The sequence below is a fragment of the Littorina saxatilis genome, linkage group LG4 (genome assembly GCF_037325665.1).
Source record: "Littorina saxatilis isolate snail1 linkage group LG4, US_GU_Lsax_2.0, whole genome shotgun sequence".
In the NCBI taxonomy this organism is placed as follows: domain Eukaryota; kingdom Metazoa; phylum Mollusca; class Gastropoda; order Littorinimorpha; family Littorinidae; genus Littorina; species Littorina saxatilis.
This window is the reverse complement of record NC_090248.1, coordinates 12593198-12611793: the sequence shown is the minus strand read 5'-3', so window position 1 is coordinate 12611793 and position 18596 is coordinate 12593198. Positions and strand designations below refer to the sequence as shown.

Sequence of the window (18596 nt, the reverse complement as noted above, 5' to 3'; positions counted from 1 at the left end):
AAAATATATATAATTGAACAACCAAGGAGTAATGACAAACAAAGCAAAGATCGAACGCGGCAGCGACAATTTAGCTAGAGTGTGTCAAACGTGACAACCCTCGAAAATGGAATTCACAACAATGTGAATCAGTGTCAATAACGCGTGTGCCCTCCGTTGTGTGCCAGGCATTCAACACATCGTTGGCGCATGGAGTGGATCAGGTTGCATATGAATGCTCTGGGAACTCCATTCCACTCCTGCTGGAGCCATTGCAGCAGTTGACCCAGATTGGCAGGAGGAGGGTGATGTTGCTGTACCCGACGACAAAGCTCGTCCCACATGTGCTCTATGGGGTTCAGGTCCGGGCTGTTGGCTGGCCACAGCATCCTGTTGACCCTGGCCTGCTGGATGAAGGTGTTTACAGCTCACGAGCGATGGGGAGGTGCGTTGTCATCCTGAAGAATCGTACGAGGGCCGATCGCTTGGAGGGCTGGAACGACCACGGGTTGCATGCAGGATCTCATTCTGGTAGCGGACACCGGTCAAGTTGCCCACTACATGGTACAGAGGTGTCCTTAGACGTGTGCTGATCCCTCCCCAGACCATCACAGAGCCTCCGCCAAAACGCTGTCGTTCCAGAACAGCGCCTTGATCTGCGAAGCGCTCTCCGCGACACCTCCACACTCGGATGCGACCATCAGCAGGTTCCAAGGAAAAGCGGGACTCATCTGTAAACAACACCTGAGCCCACTGCTGACGTTGCCACCTCACATGTTGAGTGCACCAGGCTCCATGAGCTGCTCGGTGATTAGCAGTCAGGGTTGTTCCTCGGACTTGGACGCCTTGCACGCAAGCCAAAGTTGTGTAAGCGGTTTCGGATCATCTGACCACTAACAACAGTGTTGGTGGTAGCTAGCTTGTAGGCGTTGCCTAATGTTGTTTGCCGTAGCCATTCTTTGTTGCATGGCCTGCCTCTGAATGAAGCGATCCTCTCTTTGTGTGGTGACTCTGGGCCGACCAGAACGTTGTCGCTCCTGCACTCTTCCAGTTGCGTGGAATCTGTTTTAGTCTGATGATGACAGAGGGAGCCACTGCAAGCCTCTGGGCCACTTGCCTGGCAGCAACACCGTCTTGTAGCCATCCTATTGCCCTTCCTCTATCCAAATCGCTCAGTTTTCTTCGTGGGGGCATGTTGCTACTGTGCATAATTGTGTCAGCGTGTCAACCTTTAATCACAAGCTGGTGAGCGATGTTCATAGCCAGGACCCTGTTGTAGCACGTGCATCACAACCTTTTGCCCTGGCATGCGTTCCACAAATTTAATGGGGCTATAGAAAACACCCTTTTTCTTCCAAAATGCAGAAGCTTTTGAGAAGTCCCACAAAGGGAAATAACTCTGCCTGCCAAAAAAAATTCTAGGTCAAGACTCATTGTTCATTTGTTAATTCAAACACATTAATCTTTTAATTATTATGTCGATGTTTAATTTTTTGGCAATTTTTTATATTTAGTCAAGTTTTGACTAAATATTTTAACATCGAGGGGGAATCGAAACGAGGGTCGTGGTGTATGTGCGTGTGTGCGTGTGTGTGTGTAGAGCGATTCAGACTAAACTACTGGACCGATCTTTATGAAATTTGACATGAGAGTTCCTGGGTATGAAATCCCCGAACGTTTTTTTCATTTTTTTGATAAATGTCTTTGATGACGTCATATCCGGCTTTTCGTGAAAGTTGAGGCGGCACTGTCACGCCCTCATTTTTCAACCAAATTGGTTGAAATTTTGGTCAAGTAATCTTCGACGAAGCCCGGGGTTCGGTATTGCATTTCAGCTTGGTGGCTTAAAAATTAATTAATGACTTTGGTCATTAAAAATCTGAAAATTGTAAAAAAAAAATAAAAATTTATAAAACGATCCAAATTTACGTTTATCTTATTCTCCATCATTTGCTGATTCCAAAAACATATAAATATGTTATATTCGGATTAAAAACAAGCTCTGAAAATTAAATATATAAAAATTATTATCAAAATTAAATTGTCCAAATCAATTTAAAAACACTTTCATCTTATTCCTTGTCGGTTCCTGATTCCAAAAACATATAGATATGATATGTTTGGATTAAAAACACGCTCAGAAAGTTAAAACAAAGAGAGGTACAGAAAAGCGTGCTATCCTTCTTAGCGCAACTACTACCCCGCTCTTCTTGTCAATTTCACTGCCTTTGCCATGAGCGGTGGACTGACGATGCTACGAGTATACGGTCTTGCTGAAAAATGGCATTGCGTTCACTTTCATTCTGTGAGTTCGACAGCTACTTGACTAAATATTGTATTTTCGCCTTACGCGACTTGTTTATAATTAGATTCGTTTTTTCAACCGATCCTTAACTTTTTTTGAAGAGTGTATGCGAATCAACGAAATAAATTAAAAAAAAATTAAAAACCTTTCTTGACCACGAACAAAACGAAGAAAAAAACACGAATACACACACATACACTAAGACAAAACACACGCATACACATTTAGACGCACGCACACACACCCACATCAATAACAAGTGTTGAACAAATGTCACACAAAAACAATCGTGCGTGATTGTGCGCCAACACACACACTCACATGCGGGTGACATTAATGCACACATACCCGAACACACAGAGAAGTTGTTGTTGTTGTTGTTGTTGTTGTTGTTGTTGTTGTTCTCAACAAAAAAAATACTGCTAACGCTGAGCAGGATGTCTTTGACAAAAGAATAATATGAATAGTTCTAATGGCCTGTGAGTAGATTGTTGTGATTGTTTGCGTTTGAAAGTTGGTGTATGTGTGTGGATTAATTTACACTAAAAAGCAAAGCGCATTAGAGCTTTTCAGATCTGAGCAACCAATTGATTCTCTGAAGTGAACAGTGACACATTTTGTTTGAACTAACATCACAGAGTTTTGGGGGAACCGGCTGTGATAAAAGGTTTGTAGTTGTCACACAGACTGGCTGTCCACAGAAACCTTCACATTCACAATAAACTTCAATCAACAGCGCAGCAACAGGTTTTTCCAGCAGTAAAACTCTCTGCTACTTCCGTCCTCTGCGTGCGTGTTCCTGTCAAGAGGGGGGGGGGGGGGGGGGGGGGGTTGTGGCTGTCAAGTGTGTGGCATTTAACATTTACACTATGCTTATTGATAGACTCCTCCACACCCTCTCCCTTTTTCTACACACACTTGCGCGCACACACACGTACACACACACTTGAGTGCATACACACACACCGCCACCAACAACAAAGAGCAAATGATTATACAATACAGGTTTAATACTACAAACAATGCAATTCGATGGAAATTAAATACAAACATGTATTTATGTAACAGACTTTCATGTCTAGTTGAGAAGTAGAGAAATGACCAACCGTTGTTTGCAGAATGTACAATGTATTTAAATGGATGAATGCTTAAAAAAACAACTTTCTGATTCACAGTACAGCCTTGCCCAGCAAGGAAGGGAAGCATAAACTGAAACACTATAGGAACGGACGATACTCCAGGGTTGCTCCAAACGTACATGGGTGATAGATCAATGTCTAATAACACGACCCCACCTAAAGCTTGTTCAACCATGATGCGTACATTTTTTTTATAATCATATATCTCTTCCACCACACCCATTCCTTTACACAAAAATGCGGAAATATGCATTTGCCAATGCCACAAGGCACGCCTACCAATACAAAATCCCAAAATAAAAAATTATGTTTGCTGCAAGCTAACGAAATTCCTCATGCTGCAAAACAACTCAACAGGTGAACGCTGATCAATAGTGATGTTATTTTTTTGCTTTCAAGCTGGAATTTTACACGTAAAACCTTTTGTACTGTATGTCAGTTTGGTCATGTTAAATGAAGTGGTTACACACCAGTTTCTTATCAGCCTCAAAGGTTGAACAAAATAAATAAATGTGGAAAAAGAATAGGAGAAAGAAAGAAGTGCAGACAAGCTGTTTAAGTTAGGTGAAAATTCTACATCTCTGCATTAAAGCCCATACACCCATAAGTAAAGCACTGAGCCTACTCAGGCAATTGATTCTTTTGAAGGCATGTTTTAAACGCCATGTATAACAGCACACTCTTGAAACATTGCAAACAAGCCGCTGCAACAGTCCTCACAAGATCTTTGTGCTTCATAACAATAAGAAGAAGAACAAGTACAGGGCACACAACTCAATTATCTAAGTGTCACCCACAAAATTGGAAAGCCAGAATCATGTGACAAATGTTGTTTTCAAACCTTTGCAAGTTATCAAATTTTAAATAACAAAACTGAATACCACTCTGAGAGATAGCATCTTTGATGGACAAAATTCTGTAATTGTAAATGTCTTATCTTCACAAAAATGTTAAATTGCAGAGCAAACTTCTGTGAAAATGTCAAATCATTTCAGTAGCATTTCAATACCGCAGACAAAAAACAGCATGCAGCTTTTTTGTTGCCACTAAGTCAGGCTGATATGACATAACTATGCTATAATGGTGAAACTTTCAAAGAAACAGACCTGGGAACCCCTGTTTTGTACTTTGTTTTGTATTCTTAAACAAATTTGGCGTATCTTCAGGAAAAATGAGTGTACTCCACACAACATTTGAACATCGATGATTCAAACATGCTCCGTTGCACCGATAATTAAGTTACCAAAACATTTAAAACAAATAATTCTTTCAAAGTTTAATTACAAAACCTGTCATCATTGATCAAATGCCGAGTAATCAAGTTATTTATAATAATTAAAAAATAAATAGTGCACCAGTAAATAGACAGGAATGACAGGGATGCGCTTGTGAAGAAAAGTAGTCTAGGAATTTTTCTCGTCGTATATTTTTTCAACCCACCGTACTGATGGTGTTTTAGGCAAAAAGGCGTACAAAATACGGCGAAATCGTATGGGTTCCCAGGTCTGAAGAAAGTATGACAAAAAGACCAAAAAGAGCAGACAAACGAAACAATGCCCAAAATTACATTCTTATTTACATACATGTATGTGTAACATCAATTACAAAATTGTACGGTTTTTGCTGCTTCAGATATTTCACTTTTAACTCCACAGAACAGACCTTTCTTTATCCTTCAAGCGTAGAAATAAAACGCTCTAAGTACACACTTCTTATAGCATGTTCACGTGTAACACAATACATGTTTATACTTCAGCTTGTTATTGGTAAGAAATACTCAGCGAAAAAAGCTTATTCTAATCTTCAACCAAGTTCTTTCAGCCTGTCTGCTTGACTCGAGTGAATTATACACAGCATTTTGGATCGTTCTTGTCTGAATTTCTTGGTCTCTGAGGCTGACAGCAGCATATGGGAATTCGGAAGTTTATACACACTCTGAAACAAACAAAATCCCAAAACTTAGTGACACTAACAATCTCAAAAATCACAACAGAAAAATCTTAATAAAATAGGAAGTTAGTCTGATCTTACACCATAATTATAACATGAATATGAATTAGAATACCAGAGGCACAGATCCTGATTCTCAGGAAAGGCAGAATGAGGGTGAAAAGTCACACTCACAGAACATTATTCACACATAAAATTACAACAAAAGCCCACTTGAAACCTCAAACCTCAAATCACATACCATCCATACAGCAATGTAAGTAATAAAAGTTCATGTATCCCTCTAAGACAATGAATACCTACCATCACGTATCATCACATTCTCCCTCTAAGACAATCAATACCTACCATCACATTCTCCCTCTAAGACAATAAATACCTACCATCACGTATCATCACATTCTCCCTCTAAGACAATGAATACCTACCATCACGTATCATCACATTCTCCCTCTAAGACAATAAATACCTACCATCACGTATCATCACATTCTCCCTCTAAGACAATGAATACCTACCATCACGTATCATCACATTCTCCCTCGAAGACAATGAATACCTACCATCACGTATCATCACATTCTCCCTTTAAGACAATGAATACCTACCATCACGTATCATCACATTCTCCCTCTAAGACAATGAATACCTACCATCACGTATCATCACATTCTCCCTCTAAGACAATCAATACCTACCATCACGTATCATCACATTCTCCCTCTAAGACAATGAATACCTACCATCACGTATCATCACATTCTCCCTCGAAGACAATGTAAATACCTACCATCACGTATCATCACATTCTCCCTCTAAGACAATGTAAATACCTACCATCACGTATCATCACATTCTCCCTCTAAGACAATAAATACCTACCATCACGTATCATCACATTCTCCCTCTAAGACAATCAATACCTACCATCACGTACCATCACATTCTCCCTCTAAGACAATCAATACCTACCATCACGTATCATCACATTCTCCCTCTAAGACAATCAATACCTACCATCACGTATCATCACATTCTCCCTCTAAGACAATCAATACCTACCATCACGTATCATCACATTCTCCCTCTAAGACAATCAATACCTACCATCACGTATCATCACATTCTCCCTCTAAGACAATGAATACCTACCATCACGTATCATCACATTCTCCCTCTAAGACAATAAATACCTACCATCACGTATCATCACATTCTCCCTCTAAGACAATAAATACCTACCATCACGTATCATCACATTCTCCCTCTAAGACAATGAATACCTACCATCACGTATCATCACATTCTCCCTCTAAGACAATAAATACCTACCATCACGTATCATCACATTCTCCCTCTAAGACAATGAATACCTACCATCACGTATCATCACATTCTCCCTCTAAGACAATGAATACCTACCATCACGTATCATCACATTCTCCCTCTAAGACAATAAATACCTACCATCACGTATCATCACATTCTCCCTCTAAGACAATCAATACCTACCATCACGTATCATCACATTCTCCCTCTAAGACAATCAATACCTACCATCACGTATCATCACATTCTCCCTCTAAGACAATGAATACCTACCATCACGTATCATCACATTCTCCCTCGAAGACAATGAATACCTACCATCACGTATCATCACATTCTCCCTCTAAGACAATAAATACCTACCATCACGTATCATCACATTCTCCCTCTAAGACAATAAATACCTACCATCACGTATCATCACATTCTCCCTCTAAGACAATAAATACCTACCATCACGTATCATCACATTCTCCCTCTAAGACAATCAATACCTACCATCACGTATCATCACATTCTCCCTCTAAGACAATCAATACCTACCATCACGTATCATCACATTCTCCCTCTAAGACAATGAATACCTACCATCACGTATCATCACATTCTCCCTCTAAGACAATCAATACCTACCATCACGTATCATCACATTCTCCCTCTAAGACAATCAATACCTACCATCACGTATCATCACATTCTCCCTCTAAGACAATCAATACCTACCATCACGTATCATCACATTCTCCCTCTAAGACAATAAATACCTACCATCACGTATCATCACATTCTCCCTTTAAGACAATGAATACCTACCATCACGTATCATCACATTCTCCCTCTAAGACAATAAATACCTACCATCACGTATCATCACATTCTCCCTCTAAGACAATGAATACCTACCATCACGTATCATCACATTCTCCCTCTAAGACAATAAATACCTACCATCATGTATCATCACATTCTCCCTCTAAGACAATAAATACCTACCATCACGTATCACCACATTCTCCCTCTAAGACAATAAATACCTACCATCACGTATCATCACATTCTCCCTTTAAGACAATGAATACCTACCATCACGTATCATCACATTCTCCCTCGAAGACAATGTAAATACCTACCATCACGTATCATCACATTCTCCCTCTAAGACAATGAATACCTACCATCACGTATCATCACATTCTCCCTCGAAGACAATGTAAATACCTACCATCACGTATCATCACATTCTCCCTCTAAGACAATGTAAATACCTACCATCACGTATCATCACATTCTCCCTCTAAGACAATGTAAATACCTATCATCACATTCTCCCTCTAAGACAATAAATACCTACCATCACGTATCATCACATTCTCCCTTTAAGACAATGAATACCTACCATCACGTATCATCACATTCTCCCTTAAAGGCATAGAAAGCTGATGACTATTCACGCTAATTGCTTTACCCACAGCTGGAGACATGCTAAATTAAGTTCCCTGCAAGATATTGTGGTCTAGGACCCCTTAAATGTTGAGATATTTGAATTTTTATTTTGATCTAGATCATCCTATTTATAGATTTGCCAACAGAGATAACGTTGACGCAAGGGAAATAACTCCGCGTCTTTGTTGACATCCTCACTTTTTCAGAGGCTAGAACAAGCTGTAATGCATGTATATGGTCCGCGCATTGCGACATATCGTCATTATATGGCCTTATGATGCATTTGACATCGATTGTGGGCAAACTACACATCGTAAACACGGGAGCGAGTTAGTAAGCCTTTAAGACAATGAATACCTACCATCACATTCTCCCTCGAAGACAATGTAAATACCTACCATCACGTATCATCACATTCTCCCTCTAAGACAATGTAAATACCTACCATCACGTATCATCACATTCTCCCTCTAAGACAGACGCGGGAAGCTTCAGAAGTTTTTCAGAAACTCTTCGGCACTGATGCGAGCCCTGGAGTTGACAGCCAGCTTCATCTCGTTGATTTCTTTGTCAATTTCCTCCATGAAATGAATGATGAAGTCCACCAGCTTGTGCTTGAACATCTGTTCTGCGTGCACGTTGGTGACGAGGAAGCTAATGTCATAGCCCTGCAACAAAACGGTGAGAAAATTGAAAATGAAAATAAAAAAGTTACGTCAGTTATGTCATTATTATTATTATTATGGGGAGCTTATATAGCGCGAACCACAACTGTGCTCTCCGCGCTTTACATATTAATTTCTGCCGTTTGAAATGGAATTTTTTTTACAGACAGACAGACAAACAGACATTTTTTACACACAATATATAACGCATTCACATCGACCAGCAAACTTCAAGCCTATTAGGCGAACATTCACCTTTCACGGCCTATTATTCCAAGTCAAACGGGTATTTGGTGGACATTTTTATCTATGCCTATACAATTTTGCCAGGAAAGACCCTTTTGTCAATCGTGGGATCTTTAACGTGCACACCCCAATGTAGTGTACACGAAGGGACCTCGGTTTTTCGTCTCATCCGAAAGACTAGCACTTGAACCCACCACCTAGGTTAGGAAAGGGGGGAGAAAATTGCGGCCTGACCCAGGGTCGAACACGCAACCTCTCGCTTCCGAGCGCAAGTGCGTTACCACTCGGCCACCCAGTCCCAATGCAACAAAACAGTGAGCAAAATGAAAATTAAACAAAAAAGTTGTCAGTTATGTCATAGCCCTGCAACAAAACAGTGAGTAAAATTAAAAGAAAAAAAAAAGTTGTGTCAGTAATGTCAAAGCCCTGCAACAAAAAAGTGATCAAAATGAAAATTAAAAAATAAATTACGTCAGTTAGTGCTGTTTTTTTCAGTCTCAGTCTGTCTATCTCTCCTTATCTCTCTCAATGTGTGTCTATTCATCTGTCTTTATATTTGTCTGCCATTCTCTTGGTCACATCAGTTAGTGCTGGGTCCCTCAATGTCTCTGGAGCACATTCTGATTCGGAGTGGTACCCATTTAAACCTCTGATATTGTCAAATGACTGATAGTTTTTCTGATTGAGCAGTAAGGATGAAATTTGGTTTTGGAGTTAATAGGAGGTTAAAGATGTTTTTCATTTTAGACTTGGACATAAACATTGTCTGTTTATTTTGCAGCAGCTTAACGGAGAACAGGACTTGGTGGTGTGAGTAGTTTTACAAATAGAAACATAAACAAGTCGCGAAAGGCGAAATTACTACATTTAGTCAAGCTGTCGAACTCACGGAATGAAACTGAACGCACTGTATTTTATCACCAACACAGTACAGCTTCGTCAATCCCCACGTGAAGGAAATCGCTCACCTCCCACATGCAAAACGTAGTGATAGTGACACGCCAAATTAGCGCGGTAGCATATTGTGCTGCAGGAAAGCGAGCTTTTCTGTATTCTTGTTAACTTTCTGAGCTTGTTCTGAATACAACCTATCATATCTATATGTTTTTGGAATCAGGAAATGATAAAGAATAAGATGAAATCATTTTTGGATCGATTTCTTAAATTTTAATCGTAAGACTAATTAATGTATTTTCGTTAATTGTGATCACATTTTAAGAGTAAACATGACATATGTATATATTTTTAGATTCAGAATGTGATGAAAAATACGATGCAATCAATTTTAAATCTGTTTTGCGAAAAATCGATTTTAATGACAACTTTAATGAGCAAACTCATTAATTAAATTTTAAGCCTCCGAGCAGAAATGCAATACCAAAGTCCGGACTTTGTCGAAGATTACTTGACCAAAATTTCAACCAATTTGGTTGAAAAATGAGAGCGTGACAGTGCCGCCTCAACTTTCACGAAAAGCCGGATATGACGTCATCAAAGACATTTATCAAAAAAATGAAAAACACATCTGGAGATACCATACTCAGGATCTCTCATGTCAAGTTTCATGAAGATCGGTCCAGTAGTTTTCTCTGAATCGCTCTACACACACACAGACACACAGACACACACACCAGGGCCTCACATCCATGAGAGGTAGCATAGGACAAATGTCCTGGCCAATGTAAAAGTGATAGGACATTTGTCCTGAACAAAACCAAATCAATAGGACATTTTTTTCTCGTAACAAAACGTAAATATAATTAAACTTGACTAGTTTCTTGGCACGAGGGTAAAAGAACAAAAATACTTTTCTTGGCAAAAAGGTAACAGAAAATATAAAATAAATTACATCGAGTCAGTGCAGTGTTTCTGTCTCTGAACTTCAACTACTGTGTTGGTTCCTTTCTTTTGCTGAAGAGCATTCGCTTCCTCGTGGATGTCCACTTTTCAACAACCTTCACCACCCACTGTGACTTGTGAATGTCATCCTTTGGCCCCTCCAGGTACACACGCATCAAGCTTGAGACAAAGTTACGCGTGGGGGTGAGGGAGGGGGTAGTGCCTTTCTTCGGCTCCGATGTTTGACTATCGCGATCGACATTCTCACCTGGGCGATCGGGCTCTAACTGCTCTGGGGCTGGAGGAAGCTCAGTTTCCGTGCTACTGACAGATGATGAGGGAAGGGACTTGAAGTGTAATTTCTTCTGTCCCCTTTCTGGGATCAGTTTTCGTTTAGGCGGCATGTTTGTTATTTTCGGGGAAAGCGCGAAGGGAGGCAACTCTCAACTGGCTTCGAGCATTCCGAGTTGCGAGCCTTGGAAACTCTTTGGTACTAGAGGCACAAAGTGTCTAATTTCGTCTGCTACACATCGCTTCGCAATACATGTACATCAATAAATTAGCATTCAAACTACTGTAAATTAAGAAGTACTGACGATGTCCGGATCAAATGATAGAATAATCGGACATTGACCTGACTTTGTGACAAAAACAATAGGACATTTGTCCTCCTGCATGAAAAATGTATAGGACATTTGAAAAAAATATCCTCATATGTCCGATGTCCGACGTGGATGTGAGGCCCTGCCACACACACACACATACACCACGACCCTGGTCTCGATTCCCCCCTCTATGTTAAAACATTTAGTCAAAACTTGACTAAATGTCAAAAGGAGACGAAGAGCTTGTTTACATAATTTAGAAATGTATTGAATACTAGATGAATACCCGCTTCGCCGGGTAGCCGGCTTCGCCGAGAAGAAGTAGAGCCAAATACCTGGCTTTGCCGGGTGAGTGGCGCACCGTACGCCGGCTTCGCGATTGACACCACACGAAGGAAAACTTCTAAAACTAGTAACGGGAATATGGATTGAGCGTTGTGGACAGTGACCTTCTAAAAATAGTAACGGGAATATGGATTGACGCCACACGAAGGAAGGGAGATAAACGCAAAACACTGGAGAAGATAAGGAAGAGTTACTGGGAATGGATCTGGGAAGATGAACAGAAAAACCAAAATCGGTTCAGCGCTGCGCGCTGAGAGCACATGTTGAAAATTCTCATCGACCAGGTTGTGTCCGGGGTCTACCTGAATATGCCCACCAAATTTGAAGCAGATCCATCGAGAACTTTGGCCGTGCATCGCGAACACACACACACACACACAGACAGACACAAGTCGTATATATATATAGATGGGCTGTGTGATGGGCTTTATTGTGTTTTCCCGTTTTTTTTATTTTTTTATTTTTTTTTGAAGATGCATATAGCATAGTTTTGTATGTCTGATGTTATTTGATGTTGCTGTCTGATGTTGTTGTCGTGTACCAAAAAGAATTAAAAACGTTTAAAAAACAAAACAAAACAAAAAATACATTCTGATTCTCTGACTGTCTTTCTGTGTTTCTGTCCATCTGCCACTCAATCAATCCTTGTTACTTTCTTGGAATCTTGAATTGTGAAGTCCTGCATTACAATGGAGTGGAAGATGTAGTGAAGCACATTAACTGAGCTTCAATGTTTTCAAGAGTATTCCTTTTTTCACAACCCACACAAACCCAACAGAGTTATTTCCCAACATTGTCTATTCGTCAGTACGAACATGCATACGTTTACTAAAGGAAAGATCCACCAAGATTTTTGACCAGCTGGACTTTCAACCCTTCTCCTCTGAAAACAAAGCCATACACGGTCTGGACACACTCTGTCAAAGACTGAAGTGCACACTGACTAATCTGAAACAGAACAAAACCTCAGAAAGCAAAGCATAGCATGTGTACATACCTCAACAGGTTTTCGTCGTAACACGACAAAGTTTTCGGCTCTCTGCATCATGAATCGCATAAACTTGTGGCACAAAATCTTTTCAATTTCATCAGCCTGAAAACAAAAAGTGTAACTGCAGTTTCACATCTGATCGAGTAGAAAATGCAGGATAAAATATCAGTCTCTGGATTAAAAAAAAAGAAAAGTAAATTTAGATAAGATTAAGAAAGACTAAATTAATTAACTCAATTAAAAAAAAAGTACAAAATGAATCATACAGCATAGAGATTTTGCTTTCCAATGCAGAATACGTCTCATCAAAAAACACCTGAATAACCAAATTTGACTTTCAATAAATGAACTATACAGAGAAAAACGCAGCATCTAATCTGTAATTAACTAATCTTAATGTGCTTTAAAATTCTTAAACATATACACACACACACACAACCACCACCACCACACACACAAACAAACAAAATAACAAAACATAAACGATTTTCATAATTATTTCATAGGACTGTTAACAAAATTAATTAGTGTTACCTGTTTGACAGCTATACTGATACGTATAGAGTTAACAGAGCTCTCTATCAACACTTTCTCCTTCTCATTTCTACTGATCACTACAGGCGTCAAAAGCAATTCCTTGCTGCTCCTGAAACAAACAATCGGGGGAAAAGGGTACAGTTTATGCAGCATGGGAGATAACGATAACAGTACAATGTACTCTCTTTTTCTCTTGTGCACATCCTAAGTTTTCTTTGTATTAACATAAACAGTCACCCGTCTCTGTCTGTCTGTCTGTGTCTATGTCTTTCTATCATACATAGACACACCGAAATATTAACAGAAATATGTTTAAAAAACACAATTACCTACATTATCAAAAACAAACAAAAAGAGAAAAAATTGGCTATAATTTATAAATTAAATGAATTAATTGATAGTCATTTTTTTTTTAAACAGGATCATTTGATAACACTGTAACACAGTAAATTACACTGCCGTCATAATGATAAGATTGCATATACACTGATATAGTCCTGTGAGGTTACCCTCATGAAATTGATCGGGCTACTTTCTCACCGGGGATAGTGAGCTGCCATACAGTATACGATGCTACCCAATTATTTGTCTCCTACATGCGTGTATGAATTAAGGACTGGGTGGCCGAGTGGTAACGCACTTGCGCTCGGAAGCGAGTTTGACCCTGGGTCAGGGCGTTAGCAATTTCCTAGGTGGTGGGTTCAAGTGCTAGTCTTTCGAATGAGACGAAAAACCGAGGTCCCTTCGTGTACACTACATTGGGGTGTGCACGTTAAAGATCCCACGATTGACAAAAGGGTCTTTCCTGGCAAAATTGTATAGGCATAGATAAAAATGTTCACCAAAATACCCGTGTGACTTGGAATAATAGGCCGTGAAAAGTAGGATATGCGCCGAAATGGCTGCGATCTGCTGGCCGATGTGAATGCGTGATGTATTGTGTAAAAAAATTCCATCTCACACGGCATAAATAAATCCCTGCGCCTTGAATATGTGCTCGATATAAATTGCATAAAATAAAAATAAAATAAAATAAAATAAATAAATCCCTGCGCTTAGAACTGTACCCACGGAATACGCGCGATATAAGCCTCATATTGATTGATTGATTTAATTCATGTTTCCAAGCCCTGAGACTTTTGCTGTGAACTTGGATTCTTTTTTCTGCGCATGCATGCACACAGAGGTGTTCGGCTACAGAGGAGAGTCTGCACAAAGTTGACTGGGAAATAAATCCCTCGTCGAACCTGGGGATCGAACCCACGCCGATAGCGACAACTGGTTTTGAAGCCAGTACCACTACCGTCTGAGCTATTTCCACGCCCCATACCACCATGTCTCGCTCTTCCTTGTATTCATATTTATCTTTGTAAAACTCAGTATTGATGGTTTAATAATATTATAAAGTTCTACTGTTGTACTCACTTGACTTCAACTTCAGGTTTATTGTGACGCTCCACCACTTGAGAGTCGAAGTTTTGCACGCACATTGCGGCAGTCAGCGTCTCCTTGACACAGTTCAGGTAGGGCTTCAGTGTTGCTGCCTGTAGAACATGGCATTAAATTAAAGTGAACATTCTATTCTTTTAGTTTTACATGTGAACCTAACTTAGGCTTTAAAAAAACTACAGTCTAGTCTCAGTGCTGCTTCTGTCTTTCGTCCCTGATGCATAATAATACTATTAATAGTTGATACTCTTTTGATCTGAGGCATTGTTCTGAACTCTCCAGTCAACAGTCCAACAGGTTGTTTTTAGTTTTTTCATATACATAGGACACCTTGGACAGAACAATGTTTTTGAAGCAGGAAAAGTGTACGTCTCTTAGCTTCCACAAAAGAACTAGCTTCCACAGAAGAACTGGTCTCCCCCATCAAGACATCCAGTGAACTAAAGTACAAGAATGCAGTGAAATTTGAAAACTCAATCTGGTAGATCTGACCACTTGATCAACTTGATCAGTTGATGATTTTGTTTCTAATTCCAGTATGCACTTTTGCATGTTTTAACTTTAAGTGTAGATAAAATACCAGAAAGTTACTTGTATCAATGCTAATTGTTTTTGATGTGGCGCTTTATTCTGAATCCTATAGTGTGTGGCTGAACGTCTGTTTAACTTAATTGCAGGGGTGAGTTTTGGTGCTCGCCCGCTCGCCCCCGGCGACTTCAAATCGCGTCGGGCGGGTTCGAAATTCCTCTAAAATCGCCCGCCTGGCGAGTTCAAATTTCGCTGAAGCACAAAGTCGTTAGGCAACGTAGTCAATCGGAACGGCCGGCGAACAAATATCTCTGCGGGCGATCTCAAAATCTGTCACTTCTCTACTGCCCACTCATCCCCCCCCCCCTTCCCCCACTTTCAGAAGGACTCAGGACTACCACCAATCAAGGCCAGACACATTGGCTAAACAGCTACCCCCCTCCGCCTCACTTGACCGTGTCATCACCCCTCCAGTGCCACGAGCCGCTGGCGATTGCATCAGCAGTCAAAATAGTTAAACCTCCCTTCGTCCCCCCTCTTTGCGCTATTCACTTCACCCCCTCTCTTATCTTATCCTGCGCTCACCAATCCTTCAGAGACTTTCACATGTTGTAAAACAGTTTCCTCTCAGATAAAAACTCGGTCATTGACCCCGAGTAAGAAGGTCAGTGTCTCGACAGGCAGCTGCGTTCAGATTGCAAGTACCGGTCATTGACCCAGGTCTCAAGGCCAACCAGCTTTTACAATGCAACTGCCTTTGATCTGACCGCCCATCCAGAGCAAACATATTCCCCCTAGCCCTCTGTATTTTTCCTTTGATGTGCCTGCTATGTACCACTGATCCAGTTTCTGGGAAATGTATAATTATGTCATTGACTGCAGGGATACTCATTGAGACCATTTTCCAAAATATGTTAACACCAGCTTTGCTGACCAACTTAGTACAAGTAGTGACAGTACTACTGCTGTCAATTATTTCCCTTCAACTAAGGAAGTAAAAAAAAAAAACCGATCCACTATATGTGATAAAGAAGAAAAGACATTAGACAGACCTTCAACAATAGGACAAGGGATGCAACTCTGCTGAATCAAAAGCATAAAGATCACATGTGAACAATTCTAGGATCAGGAAATCTGAACATCTGTTTGTTTTCATTAGGAAATAGAAATGAAATATAATGCTTTTGATTATTTATGACTTAAGCTGTGGTAAATTTGGCTGGTATGCAACTTTTATACTTCTGCTTGATCTAACAGTAATATTAATAACATAGACATAAAGAAAAAGAAACAAAACAAGAAAGCAACTTAGAATTTATTTTTTGGTAGTCAGCTTTTTATACTTGGTTTTACACAACAAAAATTTACTCTTTTGTAGTGTGTGTTTATGTGGTAAGTAGAGTTCCATAGTAAATTACTTTGTAAATTGTGTGGTAGGGGGTACATAAAGGGGGTAACTTTTAGTGAGGTTTAGTGTGTGATTGTGTGACAGGGTGTGAATGTGGTTTTGATTTCTTGTTTCTTTGTGGCGGCTTTTATTTTAAATTCTTTATAAAAACAAGGTTAATTATCATTATATTAAAACATAGCATTTTAGTCATCAAGTTTTGTGTGTGTTTGTGGTAGTTATATATTAGTAGTGCAAATCCACATGTATGCATTATAAGTATGAATGTACGTCTTTTGTGTAGGTGGTTAGCACGCGACGAGCCGCTGGGGCGGTTGTAAGAAATCCCGGCAGGTTGGGGGCCGGCTGGAATTTTGGGGGGCCGGTTCAATTTTTGACTTACCGGCCCCCCTGGCCGGTAGCAAAAAAAGTTAAGGTACACCCCTGTAATTGTGTTTGCGCATTTACTTCCCACAAAATTGTAGTTGTACCAACATATGATGAAGAGAGAGAGAGAGAGAGAGAGAGAGAGAGAGAGAGAGAGAGAGAGAGAGAGAGAGAGAGAGAGAGAGTACACACACTTACTGTCACACCTGTGACTGACACTAGTGACAGTGACACTGACAGAGAGCGAGAGAGAGATTATTAATATGATCATAAAGACACGTTGGTGTACACACACATGCATGTAGTGATGTAGACACACCACACACACAATATGTTTCATAAGGAAGGAAAATCATAACCCAAGTTTCAGGAAAGAACACTCAAATTATGGGATGATACATGTAATGATGTATACATGTGCATTGCTATTACTATTAGTATTAGTGTTCTTGAGTAACATCAATGACAGCATTCTACTCTTCAAAACAATATGGGATAAATACTTGCGACATGTAAAAATTAGCTAAAAATGTTTTCAACTGTCATTGCTCCGACATTTGCAGATAATTAATTTTGACGGCTTACGATCACCTCATCACTTCCGCATCGACAGTCTTCTGTCATTTACGATGAAAGCAATCCACCTAGCTGGGTGCAGTGCATGAGGAAAAGACTATAGTATTGACAACCAAAATAAATACCAACCACACACAACGTATAAACAATCATATTTCTCGATTAGCAGAAAACGGATTAAATGCGCAGAATTAGTGACGAATCATCGAGAGGAATTTTGTAAAATAAGTTGCAAAATTTAGAAAGAAGACGACACCCACCATGATTCACAAGAGGCTGTGTGCCGACCGGAAGTCAGAGCGAGACTAACTTCCTTGACGGAGTTATTTCCCTTGCATTGATCGTCTGCTCTGTACCGGTGACGGCCGGTGTGTGTGTGTGTGTGTCAGTCAGTGTGTGTGTGTCAGGAGCAGATCCAAGCGGGGGGGGGGGGGGGGGGGGGGGGGGGTCCGGGGTTTCCGTCCCCCCCCCCCAACATAGAAGAAGGAAAAAAAAGAGGAAAAAGAAGAAGAAATAGATTTGAAAAAAAAAGTTATGGCTCAGAGTGCACCAGATTGCTCCCGGACCCCCCTAGGAGCCGGCCCTTGTCTTCTAAATGACGGTTTGGAAGGTAGTTGGGTAATTCAGTTGTTGGCTTAGGTTGCACCAGATCTCAGTCGGTCAATTTTCCTTGTTTTGATCAAAATTTAAATAAACTTTTGGAAAGTGTACTCAGTTGGGGGATTAAGTTTCTTGGCTCAGATTAGTTGCACCAGAATGCTCCATTTTCCTTGTTTTTATCAACATTTTCCGGGGGGAGGGGGGGGGGGGGCATATGACCCGGAACCCCATAGGAAGTTCGGGAGCTTAATCGCGTCGTCGATCTGTCCCTTTAAAGAAATTTAGAATCCGACCCT

The 18596-nt window shown here is 40.2% G+C and overlaps 1 protein-coding gene across 1 annotated transcript; it reads right to left on the bottom strand.

The window, feature by feature from the left end:
* Window positions 1–3273: 3273 nt before the first annotated feature.
* On the bottom strand, window positions 3274–18038 carry LOC138963998 (actin-related protein 2/3 complex subunit 4). Its single transcript, XM_070335874.1, has 6 exons — window positions 17961–18038; window positions 14799–14917; window positions 13371–13482; window positions 12843–12938; window positions 8591–8813; window positions 3274–5358 (listed from the first exon to the last, which is right to left on the bottom strand). Exons 1-5 carry the CDS (start codon window positions 17961–17963, stop codon window positions 8637–8639), a joined length of 507 nt encoding a protein of 168 aa, XP_070191975.1. The 5' UTR covers window positions 17964–18038; the 3' UTR covers window positions 3274–5358; window positions 8591–8636.
* Window positions 18039–18596: the final 558 nt, after the last annotated feature.